The sequence below is a fragment of the Cyprinus carpio genome, chromosome B4 (genome assembly GCF_018340385.1).
Source record: "Cyprinus carpio isolate SPL01 chromosome B4, ASM1834038v1, whole genome shotgun sequence".
In the NCBI taxonomy this organism is placed as follows: domain Eukaryota; kingdom Metazoa; phylum Chordata; class Actinopteri; order Cypriniformes; family Cyprinidae; genus Cyprinus; species Cyprinus carpio.
The window spans coordinates 12,896,412-12,918,324 of NC_056600.1; the positions used below are offsets into that span (position 1 = coordinate 12,896,412).

The window sequence follows — 21,913 nt, forward strand, 5'->3', positions numbered from 1 at the left end:
CCTTTTCATTTTCTCATGTTAAATCAACATGTGAATTGACCGGTCTATAAAATACATATTTGCGAATGTGTGAACATTTTCTCAAGAAATTAAACTGAATTTGCACTGATAACCGCTATTGTGAGTAATACTTCTTAATAAAATATGGATAGGATACATTTTTGCACCTTATGCTAATCATTGATATGTATACAAAGACAAATTATTATACTACAATTTCACAAAAAATTACAAAACACTCTTAACTAATCATCCAAATTCTAATTAAATTACACAATTTCCATTTAATTAATACAGTATTTCCATGATATTGTCACTATAGCAATTTAAATGAAAAAGTAATCAGAAGAATTAACATTTTTTTCTGTATTAGTATTTGGTTTGTCCCACTTTTGCTTTAATTACAACAGCATTTGAGTTGTATGAACTCCACAGGTCATGTCAAATCATGTTCTCCAGCATGATTTAAGACGCTTAAGAGCATCTTGAGCTTTGATGGAAGCAAAAAATAATCTGTACAAATGGGCCACAAGTTTAAATGGGTTATTAAATCTGAGTATAATCTCAGACTTTTCAATGCCACTGTGTGTTTAAGAAAACTTTTAATTCATAAATTGGAGATACTTGATCAATAATCCATTCGAAAGCTGCAGTCAGACAAAATAGCACATTCTCAGAGGGTAGCGGGTGTAAATATGTCCTAGAGTCTGAACTACTGGAGCAGGAGAGTGCAGATCTTAATTCCCATTTTCCAGCGGTTGTTTGCTCTTACCCTCAGGCTCTGCACCCAGAGTGAATGGTGCCTTGATGTTCTGCCTGTCCCTCTCCGCCTCCTCCTCTTCGTCATAGGTGTCGTCATCTTCCTCATCGCTGTGGTGAGGGGTGGAGTGGGAGGAAGCCGATGGGGATGGAGGGACAGAAGCAGGTCGGGGGTAACGGAAGCCTTGTGTCTGTACACAAAAAAGATTCAGACACTCATAATAGTATTCAAAAAAATAAATCAAAATTACATTGTTTATTCAGTTATTCAATACATATGCCAGCTTGATCTATGTCACTTTACATTTCTGTGTGTGTATTCTTAGTAAAGTACATGTGCAGATGAACTGTGAGTGAGTGTATGGGGATCAAAAGTTCGGATGGAAATCAAGTCATCTTCCTGTGCAGGTAAATGTTATCCTGTCAATTAAACTCGAGAATGAAGCTCAGCAGCAGTTCATCCTCATCACTCTGGATTGGTAGACGTCACACATACATTCAATAACACTCGATTAGCATGAGATGAGGTGGAACACAGTGGATATGAAGTATTTGCTCCACAGCAGCATGTGTATTTGATGATTATGAATGATGTCAGATATATGCATCCTTTAAGGCAAGGTGTGCTTTAGTGATTTTTAAGAAGAGTTTATTTCTTATGTAATTTTTAATTGCTGTGTACAACACCACCAATGTGGCATAAAAAAGGTTTTTTTTTGTTTTTTTTTACTTTGCCCCCCCAAAAGTCAAATCCCCAGAGTACACAAGCCCTTGACATGCATGTACTTTAAAATGTAATTTATTCCAGTGATGACAAAGCTGAATTTTCAGCATTTCAGTCTTCAGTGTCACATGATCCGACAGAAATCATTCTAATAAGCTGATTTGCTGCTCAAGAAACTTTCCCATTGTTATCAGTGATGAAATCAGTTGTAATGCATAATATTTTAGCAGAAACTGATTTTTTTTCAGGATTTCTTAATGAATAGTTACAAAGTTTAAAAGATAAGCATTTATTTGAATTAGTTATTTTTAATAGATTTTAAATGTCTTAATGTCACTTTTGATCAAATTAATGTGTCCTTACTATTTGTAAAAACATGTCATACTGACCCCAAAGCTTTGTACGGTTACGGTAATGTATCTAAAATGTCCTTTCACTTTTGGGTCACATAGCTTTCATGGAGTGCAGCAGTCTATCATGTTCCCATTGTCAGTGATCGAGGAAATTGACTGTGCATTAATGTGCATCTGAGAGAGTGTGAGAGGCTTACCGGTGCGAGGTTAAGATGGTCCATTTTGAATTTACCAGGGAAGGATCTGCTGAGGGCCAAATGCCGGGCATGCATGTAGAACTAAGCAGGGAGAAACAGAGTTCTATCGTGACAAATCTCAGAGGGTTTGGCATGTTAATGTACATGACAATGTGTTTGGTTTTAGTGGAATAGATCTGCTACACTGCTGCGGCAGAGCAAGTAGCAAGACTTGCTTCTGCCAACAAATCTGCTGTGAGCATGTAGGAAATACGGCTGCTGCACATATAACATATATGAAATAACCCCCATATATAGCATACATTAATCACCCCATAGCAGATCTATACAGGTGGAGCTGGGGAAGGTGAAGGGCTTCTGAAGCACACTGCAACTGCTACAGCAAGCACTAGCCAAGTATTTGAATGTTGGTACGGTATAAATTGGCTGCTGATACAAAAAGAACCAATTAGCTGCACCATGTAACAATGTCATGTCAGATTAAATTAGACCTATCAGACTGTGCCATCTAGCGTTTCATGACAGAACTTTGGATTTCAACCTGAATGCTCAGAGAAAAGCTGAGATGTCACTCACCCGTCCGAGGTATCTCCAGTCCAGCAGGTCAGAGAGTCTCTCCGTGCGGTTACGTTGGATTATTCGCTGTCTACGCGACTGCTGGCAGAATGAAAACATGAACTGAGTCAGCTGGTTACACGACTCATCCGCTGAACGGAACCGCCGGTCCACAATGTAGATTCCTACAACACATATGCAGATACAACTGCATTACTAGCTGTGCCAGGTATATTAATTGATTCAGTGTGTCTAATTTAAATAAATCGATAATACAAATAAATGATTAAGCGGTGCAGACAGTTTCTTATTCACTCACCATATTCTGAGGGGTCAGATACATGTTCCTCCATGAAACACCCAAACCCAGACAGGTTGGTAGTCACACTGGGGATGCCCATGACGGTACACTCACCTGAACACATCCGATTACAGATGATGATCAAAAAAACCCAAAAACCTTTGAAATGGAGTCATATTGTGTGTGCGTTCTGTGTGAAACCTGGAGTGTAGCCCCATGGTTCATAGTAGGATGGAAACACTCCCAGATGGCAGCCGCGCACAAACTCCTCATAGTCCATGGGCAGCAAGGGGCTGGTGGAGGACAGGAACTCCGGATGGAACACAATCTGACATAGAAGCATATGAGTAATAATGAAAATAAATACAATCGTCAAATTATTAAAGGCGTAATTAACTGCCTTTTTTATTCTTTTGTACTGTTCTCTGAGGTCCCCTTATAATGTTATCAAGATTTTTACACCAAAAAACATAATTTAGAAGTAATCATTTTCTGTCCAGTTTTTAAAGGGTTAGTTCACCCCAAAATGAAAATTATATCAATAATTACTCACCCTCATGTCGTTCCAAACCCGTAAGTCCTTCGTTCATGGATATTTTTGATGAAACCTGAGTGCTATCTGACCCTCCATAGACAGCAATGCAACTGAAATGTTCCCAGGTCCAGAAATGTAGTAAATACATCGGTAAAACAGTCCATGTGTTATCAGTGGCTCAACTTCAGTTTTGTGACACTATGAGAATACTTTTTTTTTGTGCAAAGAAAAAAAAACAAACAATTTACTCAACCATTCTTCTCCCCTGAGTTACGTCTTCCGCCATTTTGGAGAGTACCCAAGAACGTATTGGACGTAATCAGTGTTGTTTACATTCGGGGGGAAAGCACGCATGAATGTAATTTGCGTAATAAGCATTGTTAACGCTTAGGAGAAAGCGTGCGTATGCATTGTAATACTCCATAAAATGGCGGAAGATGTAACTTGGGGGAGAAGAATGGTTGAGTAAATTATGTTATTTTTGTTTTCTTTGCGCAAAAAGTATTCTCGTAGCATCGCAAAACTAAAGTTGAGCCAGTGATGTCACATGGACTGTTTTACCGATGTATTTACTATGTTTCTGACCTGGGAACATTTCAGTTGCGTTGCTGTCTATGGAGGGTCAGATAGCTCTCCGATTTCATCAAAAATATCTTAATTTGTGTTCTTAAGATGGACGAAGGTCTTACGGGTTTGGAACAACATGAGGGTGAGTAATTAATCACAGAATTTTAATTTTGGGGTGAACTAACCCTTTAACTTCCCTCATCAGAATGCTCTGTTTGAATACTCGGAAGTAAACGCCCACTGATTGGCTAACAGTCAGGGTTGCCAGGTTTTCACAACAAAACCTGCCCAATTGCTGCTCAAAACTAGCCCAAAACTAGCCAAAAAGTAGCCCAATTTTGTTTCGAGGGGGGTCCCCTGATAAAATTGCTTTCCGGGGGATTAAAATACACGTTTTTTGATGGAGGTCCGCTGGTAAAATTCGCATTTTAAGGGATAAATAACACGTTATTGGGGTCGCTTCAACCCACGGACATGAAAAACAACCCAATGTAACAGTGTTAAAGTAGCCCAATTCAGAGGGAAAACCGTGGACTTGGCAACACTGCTAACAGTTGTGAATGTTTGATACCCTAAATCCTACACAGATGGACGCTGCTGTCATTTAGGTAAAAACGCACAAATACTCATTTGATCTGTACTAACAGAAAGAAATAGTGGCCACATAATAAAAACAGTTACTCAAGCTTGTGTGGTGCAACATAACTGTCAGATCTAGTACAGTCACAGTGTAGTCAGCACAGCACCGTCTTTTAGTTTCAGTCTTTTTGAAAATTACACGTCAGATTGTGCTTTATTTGTAAACGAACCCGTGGTAAAAAAGTGAACAAAGGACCAATTTCTTACTGATGTGGTCTGGAACTTCATTAAATGAAGTGATCAGAAGGAAGGCAATGCAAAGACTGTTTTTTAACAACTTGGCACTGAACAGCATCTTCTTATCTTCGGAGCAGCTTTATCGTTTGGTTTCTGTGTGCACTACATGTGCAAACCAGTGGGCGTGGCTAAACAGGCAGTGATGTAGAAGCAGGCATTGAACTTCTGTGGAGCCGGTGCTTATTCACAATATTACATCATAGAGTGGCACATTCCACAACAAATTTCAAAAGATCATGGAAATAAAAAAATTAAAAAATATTTTCCACAAATAAAATGCATCATTATTGTGAAAACAGTGTCACGGTAAAACAGTAAAAATAGAAACTTCAGTTCCAACTGGGCCAGTGTAAAAATCTTAATATCGAGCCCTGCATTTTAACAGATTTTTTTTATTAAAGTCTACTGGCATCACACATAGATAACTGCGCACCTTCACTCTGTCATTGCGTCCATTGAAGAGGCCGATTCGGCGGATGTTGCTCAGGATCGGGTCTGTGGAGTCGTCCAGCATGTTGTGAGTTGTTACTGGAGGAAAAGAGTGTCTCTGTGTAGAGCAAATGCATGGATGCAATTGCATGTTAGTGTATTCGACAATTGAACAGTATGAAAAATTAGCAAATCTATAAAAACAGTGATCCATAAGCATGATTTAAATAAAAAATCAGGATGATCAAAGTTTATTCATGTATTTCCTCTCCATTTAAGATCAATAATAATAAAAAAATCATTATCTTACTATGAAAATTGGCTGTCTGCTCTGGTTCTGTTTCTGCTTGCACCATTTTAATGGTTTCTATACATTACTTTTGCTATTAAGTTTCAGAGTCTAGGTCACTCTTATGAAAAGATTAAATGGACTTTAACCTCTCCAGAAATAGTAGACTCATTTCTTACTCTCATTCCTTCTTATAAACAAACACCAACGGTAACAGATCAATATCTCTTCCCGAAATATTGATACCCAGATAAATCTAACCGGAGTGGCTGTATATTGACTGGCTGCTCATAACACTGTCATTAAAAAGCTGTAGAATAAATCTCAGTAATACATTCAATCGATTGACTGCAGACAGTGAGGAAACACTGTTAAATATGCCACTGAGCTCTGTCACGCAAGTAATCCAGCAGTGTGATGCAGGGGATTCCACCTCAGATTTACAGAGGTATAGTATGTCGATATTCACTATAACCCCGGCCTGACCTTTGATTAGAGTCCATTCATAAAAAACATGCAGAGAAGGATGAATGAAAACCCCTTAAGAATGCTTATTAGTTCTGAGATGTCTATCTTTAGAACCATATCCCAGTTTGTCCTAAAACAACATTTAGGTGATGTTGTCAAAAAAGAAAAAGAAATATTAACTAGACTGTAATTTAAAAAAAGGGATAATGTTCAGTATCATTCTGAACGTATTAATTCATAAATAAAAATTAATAAAGGCCAATTTAAAAATACCTGATTAATATTTTAAAATGTTGTTAAATGTAAGGAAAGGAAAGAAAAAAGGAAAGAACGTAATCCACTTCAAATGTTGACTAGTGTATATATTAACTATACACTTACTATATATATGTGTGTGTGTGTGTGTATAGTGAGTATTGTACCATAGTTAATATAAACATCACAGCTTGTTTAATACAAAACTGGAGTCTGGACACAGAATTATTCGCAGAACTGTAATACTCTATACATTTTCTTAACCCCTAACCAGAATGTTTTAGAAATATCAGTACAGTGATACCTTGAAAACACAATAATTGCTTTAAAGGATATTGATTCATTTGCATCATTTTTAAATGTGGCCTCTTGTGATATAATAATTGTGCAACATTTTGTCTGACCTGTGTTGCATAAATGGCCCTCTTCATGATTGTGAAATCATCTCTGTCCAGGATTTTGCTCATGTCTGGGATCTCACCCCTGTGAATACAGTAGAGCTTCATTAGAGGAGATCCTATCTCTTTTGAAATGACCCATTGACATCAAACAATGTGATTATGAATAATCTGAATAATCCCTGGGGAAGTGTAGTGTACAGTACTCTCATCAACACCTGGATAACGCTGTGAAATATCAACACTTGAAGGTTACACAGCCACTTCAGTTTATGACGTCAGATGTTCATCCTTCCCGTTCATCAGTGTGTACTGACAACATTTACTGTCACATCTATTTGAGACACTGTTATGACAGCTCTGTATGAGGAAATCACCAACCTTAACAAGCTCTCATAAAGCCTTTTGCCAAACTTCTCCTTCACCGACTGAGCGGTGTCCCTGAGAGACAGACCAAAGATATATTTGAGAAGTCTTACACACTAAAGCCATCTGAAAATAAAAGGCATTTCAGGATCAAGGCTTCATTTCATTGCCTAATAAATAATATTAGTATAGCTATAGGGAAATCTTTTTCAGTATCAGGGCTATACCAGTGCTACAAGAAATAGAGACTAGCAAGATCCAGAATGAACACTCACAAAACTAAAAATAAGGGGGGGGGGGGTGGAATTAAGCAAAAAAATAATAATAATAATACTATCAATAAATAATATAAATGTTATATATATTATGTATTATAAATAATAATGATTATTATTTTTACTTTTAAGAATAATGTATTAATTGGTTATTACAACATTAAGAAATCATAATAAATGTAAGTATTATATGTATTTATTTATTATGTAGTTATAAATATTTATATTAAATATTTTTTATAATAATAATTATTATTATTAACATTGTTTTGAGGAACATAATAATAATACACAATTTATTAATTTATAATATATTGCATCTTTAACAAATCATAATAAATGTATTCTTATACCTATAAATATATTTATTATTATTAACATGTTTTTGAGGCACAAAATATGAATAAAAATACACAATTAATTAAAATGATTAAAATATATATAGATTTATTTATTTATAATTATTATTATATTTAAAATGAAAATTAATGTTTTCTTCTATTATTGTTGTTACTATTGTACATATATAAAATGTCATTAATTCCCTGAGACTGGTAATGTCAAAGGTTATACACTGAAGCATTTACGCACCACAGCTGCTTGCGTACAGCCTGTCCTTTAAGAGACTCCACGTTGAAGTTGTTGGTTTTGGCAGGCATGATGAAAAACACAACCACTGTAACATCACTCTTCTGAACCTGTCAGCCAGCATGAGCACAAACACAGTCAGAAATGAACATCTTTTGCTTTGAATGCTACTGGATTATTACAGTTTGTGAAGAAACTATAAGTGTTTTCTAAAGCTGTGCACTGTTCATACCCTTAGCAAGTAGTTTAATCTGGACAGAGATTCAAGAAACAGGTCTGCTCCTTTATTAGAAAACTCATATCGTCCTGCGATGAAAAAGAACAAGGTCTTTTCCAGATTGAAGTCCAGATGGCTGTCAAAGAGAAAAGATTTTTTAAAATTCTAACAAGCAATTTTTTTTGCACAAGTGAACAAGTATGTGTTATTGTGAAGACAGAAAAGAGCTCTAACCCATAGAAATGACCCCTTACGAACTCCTGGATTTTGGCTTTGTTCATAGAGTGCAGGTTCTGGAACTCATGCATGGCAGAGAACTTTCTAACGTTCAACCCGTTTGGTGTGACGACATCTGGATGGACCAGAAATACAAACATGATCGTTTCACCATGATATATTCAGAAGCAAACAAGAACAGATGAGGTGCTTTGTAATGCAGGTGAAACCTGGTTGTCTGTGGAGCATATGATTGGCCTCCACAGCTGTGATCTGGGACACGGTGGTGAAGACATGTGCACAGTGTACCGCGGCTCTCTCCAAACAGTACCGATGGTAGATCTGTCTCTCTCCTGCCTCTTGATCTATGTTAAACTGCATGAAATAGATAATACAATGAGTTGGAAACAAACAGTTTGAAAAGGGAAGACTATGGACTAATGTTATGCAGAGTCCAAAATTCTTTTTGCAACCTTTGCTGAAATCAAAATTTACAAATCAAAAGTCTCAGAGCTTCCCCTCATCAGCAGGTGAAGGAAGTCTCTGTGGGACCAAAAGGCAATCCCATCAGCCGTTGAATCATAAGATGCTGTCAATTATTCTTGCAAACCCCTGCAACCTTCAGGCATGATGACCTTTATGCTCCCCACACCAGGCCCAATTATCACTGCGTGCACTCACACCTGCTCAGTTCCACCTCTAATAAGTGTTCACTGCACCAACCAACTTGACTGATTTCTGTGGGACACACTTTAAACAGCAGAAAATGTGAGGGATGTTGTATTGTATGTCTTATGTCTTTTGAATAAAGCTGTAAAGCTGCTTTGACACAATTAGTATTGTGAATCACTAGGGGTTCAGGAATCAAAAGTAACTAAGTAACTAGCTGTTTTATGGATAGTAACTGTAGTATTATTACTGAAATCTTATTAGTAATTTGTTACACTAGTTACTGCAAAAAGTAATATTATTACTGTAACTAGTTACTGCCCAACACTGATCCCAGACAAATAAAAGAACTAGTTATAATATGTAAGGGGCTTTTGAATATTGTGTTGGACAGTGAGGGGCCTTCGAGTCAAACAGGTTGAAAATCCGTGGTGTACAGTGGCAAAGCAATCCTCACCTTGTCCAGGTTGTTGTAGAAGTCTGCATTACCGGCACACAAGTAGCGCCCCAGTAGGGTGGCATGTGTAGTAAAAACTGTTGCCAAGGGAATCTTTCGGGAGCGGCTTAGTACAAGTCCCGTCCCAGCCTGCCATTCGTGAAAATGAGCAATAACGTTGGGCTTGTCTTGTAGTTGGTCTGTTAACTGCAGATGGAGACAGACAGGTTAAACAACATCAGCACATTACTCCATCAAACATTCAATATTTTATTCCACAAAGTTAGCATGCACTTAATCAATTCTAGCTAGGATAGACTAGAAAAGTACTGGTGAAACTACTAAATTAATCCAGTGTAATCCAGGCAAGCAAAATCCGATGGTTTTAGTGTGGCGTTTAGAAAGGGTGTTTCTTCACCTCCTTGAAGAACCAGGCCACAAGAGAACCAAAGACGAGCGAGTCATTGGCCTCCCTGTCATGATAGGGTAGTCCAATGCTGCACGCGTTCCACAGATCCCCCTTCCAGCGGTCCAGGTTCCAGGCAGCTGCCCCAATATCAAAGAGGATGACGTATGGACTGCCCTCAATCAACCAGCGGCCAAAATGCACCTGCATGTAGAGAGGCAAAAACAATACTGATTAAAAACCGTAGGTGGCATGAAGATGTTGTCCCTTTTATTTCTATTCTTGTTGAAATCTGTCAAATTAAAGGCAACAGAAAAAGAGTGGCTTGCTGTTATTTAATATTTATATACTATTATAGTATTAATATTTTGAATTATCTTTTATTTTTATATGTTCGGTTTGTTTCTAAATTCAAAGTTTTAGCCATTTTGTTAGTATTATACACATTTATGTGTAGTGTCATTTTAAACTTATATTACTTATTTTGTTTTGTTTCTTTTTTGAAGCATCAAAAAAGTGTGTGTGTGTGTGTGTGTGTGTGTGTGTGTGTGTGTGTGTGTGCGTGTGAAAATGTATTTAAAAAATTGCTTTCTTTGAATGGAATTGTTTTAGTGCTTTCAGTGCAACAAAGGCCCTGTTGCTACTATATACCACAACCTAAAGGAATTGTTACATAAAAGATACTTTACATAAATCAATCAATCAATCAATCAATCTCTGAACTGATGTGTCACACACACACACAAAAAAATTTCCTCTCTAAAGTGATACTCTAGCATCACCTGCTGGTCAGACCAAGACAAGAAAAAAATATATATAATCAAGATACACTGTTGCATACATTTAAAAGCTGCTTTATTTTCAGTCTAGCATTAATACTACCATCTGATACTGATACAGGAGACATGTCAATGCTAGTTTTTGCAAGCTTTGAAGAATTTTTTTAATTGGTCAAATGACTACAACCCTCAATGAACCTGATCAAGGTCTACATATAAGATGCAGACCTTGAACATCACAAACAACCATGTGTGCAATACCTGACAACCGTTGTTAATCAAGGAGTCCATTGCAGCTTTGATGGCTTGGTTTGGAGGTTCACATTTCTCCACCTGGGTCTTGAAGTTGTGTTCGTAGTAAGGTCCCATCATGATGTAGTTCTCTCCCCATTCGTCCACAGTGATCTTTGCTTTAGTCTGAATAACAGTGTATATACCCCCAACTGAAGGCAGATGCACAGTTGTGAAGGGAATAAAACATTTAAGAATGAGAAGCAGGGAAGATTAACAAAATAAGAACTTAGTTCAAACTAAAACAGTTCAAAAAAAAAAAAAAAAAAAAAAGATTTAAGTCTGAAAAAACTGACTATTGATCTGGAGCTTAATATTTAACCTGCTATCCAGCTCCACTGATACAAGAGTGTATGAATTCTGCACACATTTTTCTAAATGACAGCTCTCTCGTTGAACTGTTTTCAAGCCTTCTGATAATGGGATGAACAGTCTTGAGGTCAAATGCATTTTCGGGGGCCAAAATCACAATAGATTCTTGCTAAGGTTATGCAAAACATTTTAAAAAAAATACATGGGCTTGGTAATGAGAAATTGTAGAATTGACATTTTTAAAGTAATTCTTCAGTTATGGGCACTTTTGGTAATGGACTTTGAGAAACATTTTAATTTGTGCACATGAAATTATATGTCACAGGTTATTTCTCCCTGAACCGTCATGAACAAATTACATTAGATATAATTTCCAGCACATCTAAAAGATGATCATTATGTGGTGGAAATGAAGGTAATGGAAAAGTACATGGTCATTTTAGAATAAAATAGTCTACGCATATTTCTCTGGCAAAGGCTAATCTCATACCTAGCATGTTATGTATCAGATACATACAATCATATATTATTTTTATACCTATTGACAGAACTCTCTCTCTCTCACACACACACACACACACAAACACATACACACACACATTTGTTTCTGTGAACTGTGGGGAATTTTCATAGACTTGTATTACTTTTATACTGACCAAACAATATTTTTTTATCCCCTAACCCAACCCTAACCTTAAACCTTCCCCTTACAGAAAACCTGTTTGCATTGTTACACTTTCAGATAAACATCATTTACTATTTTTAATAATTTTTTTTTTAAATAAAAATTGTAGTTTTTACTATCCTTGTATCCACACACTTTAGATTTGTAATATATAAAATGTATATATAGTTTATAAAGTTTAATAATATAGCACACAACCCAATAGGAAAATGAACATTTCTTTTGCTGTAAATTCTAATATTAATATTTATGTAATAAAATGGCCTGTATATCTGTATGGCAAAGGTTAATCTCATAGCTAGCATGTATTATAAATACAATCAAATAGGCTATTATATTCATACAATTTGCATAATTTGACAAAATTGCTTACATTTGGAAATTATGCACACACACAAAAAAAACTAAATTAAGTAAATTAAAACAATTACAACAAAGTGTGTTACACAAATTGTAACACACTATGTTGGAAGTTCTTACCCTTATTGGTGACTTCCCACGAGACCTCAAAAAGCAAGAGGTCTTGCACGTCTAGACTTTCCTCTTCCCATAATGGAAGTCCACTTAATGACGTTATTGACAAAGATCTGGATAGTCGCATCTCACAAACTCTTGCCGAATTACTATTATTGTGGTAAAAGTAAAGAAGCTAAAACCATCTAAACAGCCACAAATACTGTTTCTCTTCAAGTTAATGGAGCGCCTGGAGGTCCTGGACACACTGTGAGCTGTTGCTCTATCTCTTCCTTTAACCTTTAGTGTAGTCTAAAAAAAACCTGCATGTGCACACTGTGATCGCGTGTCTGAAGTCCACACACATCAGGAGAAACAGGACGGCACGTGCACATACACCTGTGCATATTTCCCTTTTGGTCCATCTTATACTTCTATAAAACATAACATAAAATAAACATAAATAAAACAAAATATCCCAGTGGCTTTAGCATGGATAGATCCTTTTTTTCCACAAGACTATTCCATAAAAAAAAGAAAAACGAGTTAAACAGAATAAGAAAGACAAAAGTAAATACACAAGTTATGACGCACGTCTACGCATGTTTGACGTTTAACTTCTGAATGACAACATTTGTTATTTGTTTTTATAAAGAAAATAGCCTTTTTACAGGACAGTCCGGAGTCTATGTTGCATTAAACAGTATGCATTAAAGTTCATATAAAAATAATTAAGCTCTATAGCAAATGACAAAAAATGTAAATGCCACCAAAACATTGCTGACAGGTAGATAGATAGATAGATAGATAGATAGATAGATAGATAGATAGATAGGTAACATTTCCACGTTCAATAATTTTGATGTATTTACATTCAGGACGTTAGCAACATCACAAAAAAAAAACTTGAAGGCTGAGGCTAAAAAGCACTCATCAGTGCACCATCACAAACCATTGCACTTTTGCATAATTCAATAACACTATGTAAAATCATGTGTTGTTACATTATGCCAGGAATATTTTCTTGTTGTTATGATATCCAGGCATGATCTTATTACCATGGCAAGATGACAATGAAAGTTAACTATATTTTCCACACGGCACTGAAAATGACCATGATTGTACACCATTATAGTGGCTTCATTCATGTTTTCCTGCTACAAGCCCTTATTTTACTTTCATATCACGTTTTCCCTGGCACCGAATGAGAGAAAACTCAGATTATAATGTGTGATGTGTATAAAACCCACACATAATGTGCTTTTGGTGGGTTTTGCAGAAGAATTTCAGCAGCTATTTGAATAATCGCAGTGGATTTCAGTGTACAATTTACCACTGGGTTTCCAAGAAAACAGTTAAAATGCTCTGGATAAGGCTACAGGGAGGTCCTATTTGCCACAGACACTCATACATGTAAAATAAGGTCAGAGGATGTCACCAGCAAAGCTTTATATTGAAGGAGGACAGCAGAGCCTGGGTTTGTTTACTGAAGAGAGAAAAGCTCAGCTGTGCTCCACAAGCTTTACAATTCAGCAATATGAAAACCAAGGCACTGATTCTCTTCATGTCTGCAATGATCTGTCAGTCCACAGTTTCGAGAGCAGCATTCACTGGCATGGATACATCTGAGCCCATTCCAGGTAAGGCTGACGCTTTGTTATCAAAATAAATCAAATGAAAGCTTGTTAGAAAGTGTATTGTAAAGGATATCTTACTTTCCAGACTCCAAGCAGCACTATCTCTCAGTGGAGCGGAGGCAGTTTGACGAGCCCAGCACTTCAGACGACGCAAGCCTTTGCTTTTTCATTCAAGAAAAAGACTATTCGAGTCATATTTCCTGCAAACATCGATTAACACGCAGTAAATTCAACTACAACACGTTTGGGCTGCGCTTTGGGAAGCGAAATGAAGCGACTACTGACACCGACAGACCCAAACACAAGCACCTGCTGCCAATGATGCTTTTCCTGAGAAAACAATTATAGGAACTTCTTGAAAATCACTCTTCTATCAGATGGAAGGATGCTGTTTGCTTGGTTGAAAACTGTGGGTAATTATTTCAGGCACGCTTCTCCTGTTATGCTTTTTTATTTCTCAATCATGGAATTTTATGGTGCATTTGTTTCACTGAGTTACTGTATTTGTGCAATAAACGTTTTATATTGTTTGATGGCTCTGAGTAAATCATATGCGTTTATGATTGTTGACAGGGGCGAATAAAAGGGTTGAATTAAAGTTTTTAAAGTGGACACTTAATACAAAAAGGTTGAGTGTCTTAAAGAATAATAAAAAAAATACTGTAATTATCACTTATATATTTAAATGTAACAAGACATAAAATGTGTTGTTTAAATGAAAAAAAAAATACGCGAGATAGAAATATATTTTAAAAATCATTGTTGTATAAATTTGACCACAAAAAATACTCGGAGACCACAAAAACAGCCAACAGAGAGATTTGAACAGGTTGATTTATTAACTTCATCTTACACACTCACATGACCAACACTTACAACATGATTCAGAAGAATGAATACATTTGTATCTCTCTCACTTCAGTCCCTTCTCCTCTTGACTTAAACAGAAAGACCCAAGAACGTTCCCTAATGATCTCACTAAATTATGTCTAGACAAGAGAGGTGTTGGTTCTTTCTTTATTGCCCACACAGAGTGACTAGGTTAACAAGTGCAAATGTGAAGAACCAAAGACGTTTCCCTTTGATCATTCTCTTTAGAAGAAGAAAAATTCCACATTTTGGATTATTATGCCTACATTAACCACCAAAATAATAATGAAAAAAATACTTCAAAGTAACCGTGTCCAAAAGCAAGTGAGAAGAAAGGACTGACACAGAGTTAGAGAGTGTGTAAAGATACTGAGGGAGTGTGAACAGAGTTAAGGAAAGGAGTGCGTGGTGTCCAGCGGTTGATCTACAGGTCCTTCAGGTCTTTCTGGATACCCCACAGAGTATCGGCGCTCTTCTTCAGCTGAGCGATTTCTTCATCGGTCAGGGTCATGTTGATAACGCTGCCCACTCCGCTGCTGTTCAGCACACAGGGCATGCTGAGGTACACCTCCTCGCCGATACCATACATGCCCTACAGACCATACATTAGGACACTTAAGTGATCACAATAACAAAGGTTCCCGATTGATTCATTCGGTGCAGTTCTGTGATGAAGGAGAATGTCTCTGCCATGACGTTAAACAGTGTAAACTCCTCTCACCTTCACCATGGTGGAGACAGGGTGGACCCTATTCAGGTTCTTCACCAGGGTCTCGGTCAGGTCGGCCACACTGAGGCCGATGGCCCAGTTAGTGTAACCCTTCAGCTTGATCACTTCATAAGCACTAAGAGAAGATAGCAGTAACTAATTAACAATAGATGTTTAACTTTACATCACCTGTCATGCTTTTCCAATCCTTGCAGCTACTGTTTCTTTGGTGTTGAACACAAAAATTCTGTCTAAAAATTATTTTTAATTCACTTTCTCAACAGCACTGTTGCTAACTAAAATGTATTAATCTATATTCCTAATTTCCAAACAGTCAGATAAGCGAGCCTATGACAGAATTGTGCCTTACCTGTCCACAACCATCTTGTGAGCGTCCTTCCAGTTCTCGCTGTCTTTATCTGTGCCGATGTCAGGGTTGAGTTTCTGCAGGCTGACTCCAGCAACATTTGCTCCGCTCCACACAGGCACTGTTAAACACAAAAACAGCACTTTTAAAAATCAAATATGCTGTCAACGACTGAAACCGTGTCACATCATGCAAGCAGTACACATTTATCCATTTTAATATCCGTTCTACTAGCACTTGCTCCTCTCCACACCCATTTTATCTCATATTTTCCTCTTCTTTCAGCTCCCTCTCTCACCACTGGAGTCTCCGTGCTCTCCCAGGATATAACCGTTGAAGCTGCTGGAGTGGATGCCCAATTTCTCGGCCATGATGTGGCGGAAGCGAGCAGAGTCCAGGTTGGTCCCGCTGCCGATGACACGGTGCTTTGGCAGGCCACTCAGCTTCCAGGTCACGTAGGTCAACACATCCACTGTATGAACACAGACACAACCACAGTTACTATTAATACACTACAGGAACCTGAAATGGACACAGATTTAGAATGCCATTTCGTTTTTTCTCTCATTAGAAGCTGCACAATAAATCTTTGGCCGAGACATTATTTGCCAATAACTAGGAAATAAAACAGATCATTAAATTTCTAGAAATTAACTCAAATTTTATTTTAAAAATATTATTTTAACAGAATTTGCTGCATTTGTTTGGATAATTTCATTTATGCACATTGGTTGTGGTGCGGTACAGCAAAACGAAGCAATTCATTAAAAAATTAAGCATGTTGTGAGAGTGTTTGCTCACCTGGATTGGACACCACAATGAGGGTGCAGTCAGGACTGTATTTGACAATCTGAGGGATGATGTGTTTGAAAATGTTGACGTTCCTCTGCACCAGGTTCAATCTGCTCTCACCCTCCTGCTGACGCACTCCGGCCGTCACCACCACGATACGAGAGTTAGCGGTCACAGAATAGTCTGTCGGTCAAAAAAAAAAAAAAACCACAGTAAACATACACTACCCTCTAAACTTTGGATACTTGTACTGAATAAATAATACACTAGCATGAAGGCACAAATCCACATTTACCACTGTTCTGTGAATTTTCACAGGAGAAATCTAGTCTTAGTATATTAATATACTTAATCTGATCAAATAATGTGATTTTTAAAGGGGCAATCCCATGCAATAAAAAAAGTGCATCCCACCCTTATCAGCCACAATCTTAGGGGTCTTGAGGAAAAGGCTGCCATGTTGCAGATCCAGCATCTCCCCCTTCAGTCTATCCTCCACAACATCAACCAAAGCCAGCTCATCTGTAAGCTCCTACAAGACAATATGAATCATTATTACTTGAAATACCTGACACAATTTTAGTATAAAAGTGTGGTCACAGGTGAAGGCGATATATTCGCATGACCTGCATGGGGAACATTTCATGGGGAACAATCAGACTGATTCCAATTGTAAAAACTGGATTTTGCCAGTGAAACTTCGCCAAGCAATGGTAAATGTGACCACACCTTTATTTCAACACTATAGAAACTAAAAATAACATGTTGGTGATAAAGATGAGGGTCTCTTACCCTGAGCAGGATGCTGACGGCACATGCCATGCCCACCTGCCCCACGCCAACAACTGTGACTTTGTTCCTGGGGGGCTCAGCGGGGCCGCTGGCAAGAGGGGTGATCAGCTTCTCCATTACTGAGGCCATGATCCCGCTGCAAGAATGAGGCAGAATGCATTCACAGTGCAAACTGTTAGGTCCATACAATGAATAATAGAAAAGATTAAAGAAAATGACAGGAATCTGTGGGGTAAACGTTAACGGTGTAAAAAAATGGCGTTAAACTCAACATGGTCAGGCACCAAAGCTGGGTCAAGGTAACAAGGTCACCCTCATTGTGTAAACCATTACTCCATACTGAGCAAATTACCCATATCCTGAGTTGCAAAAAGAGGCCCACTCAGTAATATAATTAGCCACAGGAGTCAGGTCACTCTGCCCTCTTTTGCTAAATCTAGACAAACTGGGGTGTTTCTACACACAAGTTTATTTAGGCAATGTGTGTTCATGTTAGTCAATGTCCAAGAGAAAAAACTATTTATTACTGATAAAAAACTAACTGTAATTAATAATTTCCTGCATCTAAGAGACTTCTAGATGCCTTATGCAAATAACATCATAATTTATGTTTAGACTCTTAGAATTCCATCTAATCAAGTTTAATACAATTGACTAGACAAACCTAGTTGAGACACCACCAGACACAGTGGCTTATGAGCATGCAAAACCTGACACACACACACTTCACGTGTGACACTAATCCTCAATGGGATTATGTTAGACGTTAGATATTATCATCCAAGTAATGTTAGATATTGCCACCATAAAATGTCTGAGTACAATTCTCCCTGGCCATAACACAGTTACAACGTAACGGTCGTGCTTTTATCTCCAGACCTTATCTTGGAACGCTGCTGCTAATTAACATAACTCTCTAGTGAATGAATGAAGAGCCTATCATGAGCTGATATAAATGTAATTATGACATAACTAAATTATATGTAAACATTTGATGTGTTATAATTAAATTATTGTGATGTGTATTAAATATTACAATTTACAAACATGTAAATATTTTACAACAATAAGTAAAACAAATAACTTCATATTAAAATGTATAAATTTTATTTAAAGCAAAAATAAAAATACTGTATAATAATTAGAGTAAATATTTACTCCTTTTATATACACAATAGCAATTATACATAGCTTGTTGCCATTGTGCACACGACAGAAATTAGCATTGTTCTAAAAACAGAAAAATTAAATATTAAAAGTTAATCTGGCGCTCATAAACCCTATTATGACGCAACCGTCCTTGACGATTCAGATGCAGATTGCGATTGAAAACAAACAGTAAATTGTAAAATCATGATAGTAATCGATCTGCTCTTATTTTAAGGGTCTCGAGTTAATCATACATTCGCAGTTTGGCCTCCCTCAATCAGCTCTACCTAAACAAGGCCAAATACAAGTTCAGCGTGCACGGGATTCCTCCATGTTCGTGCACGTGCGTCCTTGGCTGCTCATCTAAAAATTCAGAATGGAAACACGATTGTTACTTCACTTTTAATGCAACTAAATACGTTAAATCTCGAGATGTGGCACACGGAAGCGTTGCAATCATCACTAAACCGCGCGTTTATCCGCCACTCTTCAATGTCAAAGACACGGCTTACATCGCATCTTGACGACGGTGCTCGTTTAAAACAATGCTAATCGAGAGAGTTCGTTTAGATGAGGCATGTGCGAAACAATAAAACAGCCATTCAAACCATATACCTACATTTGTTGCAGGAATGTTAAATAAGTATCCTTAGCTGCAGGAAGTGCAGTGAGAGTCGCAGAGTACCAGAGAGAGAGAGCGTACGTGCGTGATGGCGTGATAGTGGAGCAGGATTTGAGCGCGCGGCGCTACGCAGAGAGCGTATGAAGTACTGTTACAAGTGCATGCGATGCCCTTACTGACATGAGGAATATGAGAACGACAGACCGGCCCACTTTCCCCTTTGAGAGTTATGTCAAGGATTTCATTGTCATCATAAAAATACTTCCTCTTTACTGATCTTGCACATTAATGGCGTCTATATTAATGCAATATATTCCACTTATTAGCGTCGTATCCCGGTCAGCATGATGCACAGTTAAATGTTACAATGAAAACATTGCATTGAGCTTTCATTTGATTATGTGTAATGTTGGCTGCCCAATGTAGTCGCTGGAACTGCATGGCGGGGTTATATGTGTTATGCAACCATGATCTGCAAAGGTTTTGAGCTGTCTAGTAAATACATCCAGATCCCTGCAAGAAAAAAAGTGAAACTTGTGGCAACTCAAACATGAAATTAAGTGTGCCAAATAACTTAATTTCAGTTTGGAGCCAGATAGATGTACATAGATTCAGTGTTTGTGCTATGGCAACTCAGCAGTTTTCTTCTCATGATCAAACAATACTTTCTTAACTCCTAAATATGGGGACCAATGAGGGTCCTGTTCCTCCCATTGGCTTGTCCAATAAGAGCATTCATCAGTCAGTGACATTTGAGCAGCATTAAGGGCATTGTCATTATTTGCTTAAAAGGAAGAATGTGTGTATAGCTATACAGACATTAAACTAGCCACTATAACAGTGCCACTATAAAAACAAGGACATTTAAGATTCTACTATTTACTCTCCCTCATGTCGTTCCAAACTTGTTTTACTAAAATGAGTGATTTCTCGAAAATGTACATCTTGCGTTCCACAGAATGAAGTCAGTCCTACAGTTTGGAATGACATAAGGATGAGTAAATAAAAAGTGAATATTCATGTGTTTTCCTTTAAGGCAGCCGAGCTGTCAAAGAATGCCTGGCTCACATGATGTTTATCTAAATTGTGTCAATCCTGCTAAATTTAGATTTTTGTAGTCTAAAAATAGCACTTTGTAAACACCGAAGTACAAATACAACCTATCATCTCACTGAAATTAGTTATCAGATGCTAGCTGAGAAATTTTAAGTTAAATATTTTTCTATTGCCATTGCTGATAAATGTATTTAGTGTCTAAACAGTGCATGGGTTTGTCTTGAGGGTAATGAGGGCAGCTGGAAATTGGGAGATATATAGGATTTCTTCCATAGTGAGGTCTTGACCATTAGTTGGCAAAAATGAAACATTGATATATAAGTTCTATATAGGTTAAAGAATGTATATGTACATTCTTCTTCATTAAACTAATAAGACCTGTAATTCATTTTCCAGTGCCTAGGCTCTTCAATCCCTCCCCTGGAATATTACAGCGGCTGCCAATCCTTTGGTTATTAATGAACCCATGTGACCCGGAGAGAGGACTGCATACTATTTCAGACTGACCTTTATGAGACAAGGGCTGTGACAACAGAGAGAGACAGACACATTAGCTCACACTCACATGCACAAATACATAGAGGATGGTATTTGCTGGTGAAGCTGTACAGGTTTTGATTGCTTCTTTTGGCCTAAATGTTCTGTTTTTATAGTCTTACAAAGTATTATAAATGTGGTAACACTTTACAGTTCCATTTATTACCAGGTACATTTACCAGTACATTCTTAGAAAATTAAACATTGTATCTATTAATATTACTCATGTAATGGACATGAGCAAACATGAACTAACAATGTTGTATTTTTTATTAACTAACATTAACATTAATTTAAAAATATGGGAGCAAATGTACTGCTCATTGTTAGTTAATGCTAGTTAATACACTAAATATAGTTGAAAAACCGAACCTTATTGTGAAGTGTTACCATAAATGTATACAAACAGTACCAAATCTTTACATTTGTCAGATATGAAGCTATATATTTGTATATATAGTAGAAATGTTTATATTATTTTAGACTTTAAGTTTATATTTTATTTCAATTGACATTTTTTTAATGGTTTTAAGTTAACTATAATAACCCTGTTTCTAACTCAGATTTGACAAACTCAGATCTAACTGGTGTAATTTCATTGCTCGTGATCACATGAGCTTCACAAACAGCTGCTTGAACCCTCTATGCACATGTGTTCACTAAAGATAGCCAGCTGGACTAACAGTATTTTGCATTCATGTGGTTTTCGATTCATTTATTCATTCTAGTTTGTATGATTTATATACCAAAAGCACAGTGAAATCATGTGCTTTTAACACACGTCTGATGGCTTGATGCTGCATCACTCACTTAGGGAGGTGAAGGTGCATGTGGAGCCATTACAGTGTGAATGCATTTGTGGCGAAAAGGTTACAGGGAAATGCAACTCAGAACCCCGTGACCATTGACCCTCAGCATCAGCGGCCTAGGAAGCAAATCAGAGAGCATTCATTTCTCAGAATTCAACTTCACGGCTCTGCCAC

General features: G+C 37.3%; 3 protein-coding genes across 4 annotated transcripts; 1 reads left to right on the top strand and 2 right to left on the bottom strand.

The window, feature by feature from the left end:
* Positions 1-283: 283 nt before the first annotated feature.
* Positions 284-14,251, bottom strand: gys2 (glycogen synthase 2). Of its 2 annotated transcripts, none has more exons than XM_042722011.1 (16): positions 14,115-14,251; positions 10,920-11,101; positions 9,892-10,083; positions 9,495-9,680; positions 8,599-8,743; positions 8,387-8,504; positions 8,168-8,288; positions 7,939-8,045; positions 7,088-7,147; positions 6,713-6,791; positions 5,301-5,414; positions 3,091-3,217; positions 2,908-3,003; positions 2,610-2,773; positions 2,034-2,114; positions 284-950 (listed from the first exon to the last, which is right to left on the bottom strand). In XM_042722011.1, the coding sequence occupies exons 2-16, from the start codon at positions 11,028-11,030 to the stop codon at positions 738-740; spliced, it is 1,914 nt and encodes a 637-aa protein (XP_042577945.1). In that variant the 5' UTR covers positions 11,031-11,101; positions 14,115-14,251; the 3' UTR covers positions 284-737. The 2 variants fall into 2 exon arrangements, with proteins under 2 accessions (XP_042577945.1, XP_018946448.1); XM_019090903.2 differs by lacking the exon at positions 14,115-14,251 and adding an exon at positions 12,427-12,708.
* On the top strand, positions 13,756-14,563 carry kiss2 (kisspeptin 2). The gene is made up of 2 exons (XM_042722016.1): positions 13,756-14,039; positions 14,122-14,563. The coding sequence occupies exons 1-2, from the start codon at positions 13,937-13,939 to the stop codon at positions 14,382-14,384; spliced, it is 366 nt and encodes a 121-aa protein (XP_042577950.1). The 5' UTR covers positions 13,756-13,936; the 3' UTR covers positions 14,385-14,563.
* A 289-nt stretch (positions 14,564-14,852) lies between these two features.
* Positions 14,853-19,492, bottom strand: ldhba (lactate dehydrogenase Ba). The gene is made up of 8 exons (XM_042722014.1): positions 19,335-19,492; positions 17,567-17,702; positions 17,189-17,306; positions 16,784-16,957; positions 16,281-16,454; positions 15,986-16,103; positions 15,628-15,751; positions 14,853-15,498 (listed from the first exon to the last, which is right to left on the bottom strand). The coding sequence occupies exons 2-8, from the start codon at positions 17,693-17,695 to the stop codon at positions 15,331-15,333; spliced, it is 1,005 nt and encodes a 334-aa protein (XP_042577948.1). The 5' UTR covers positions 17,696-17,702; positions 19,335-19,492; the 3' UTR covers positions 14,853-15,330.
* Positions 19,493-21,913: the final 2,421 nt, after the last annotated feature.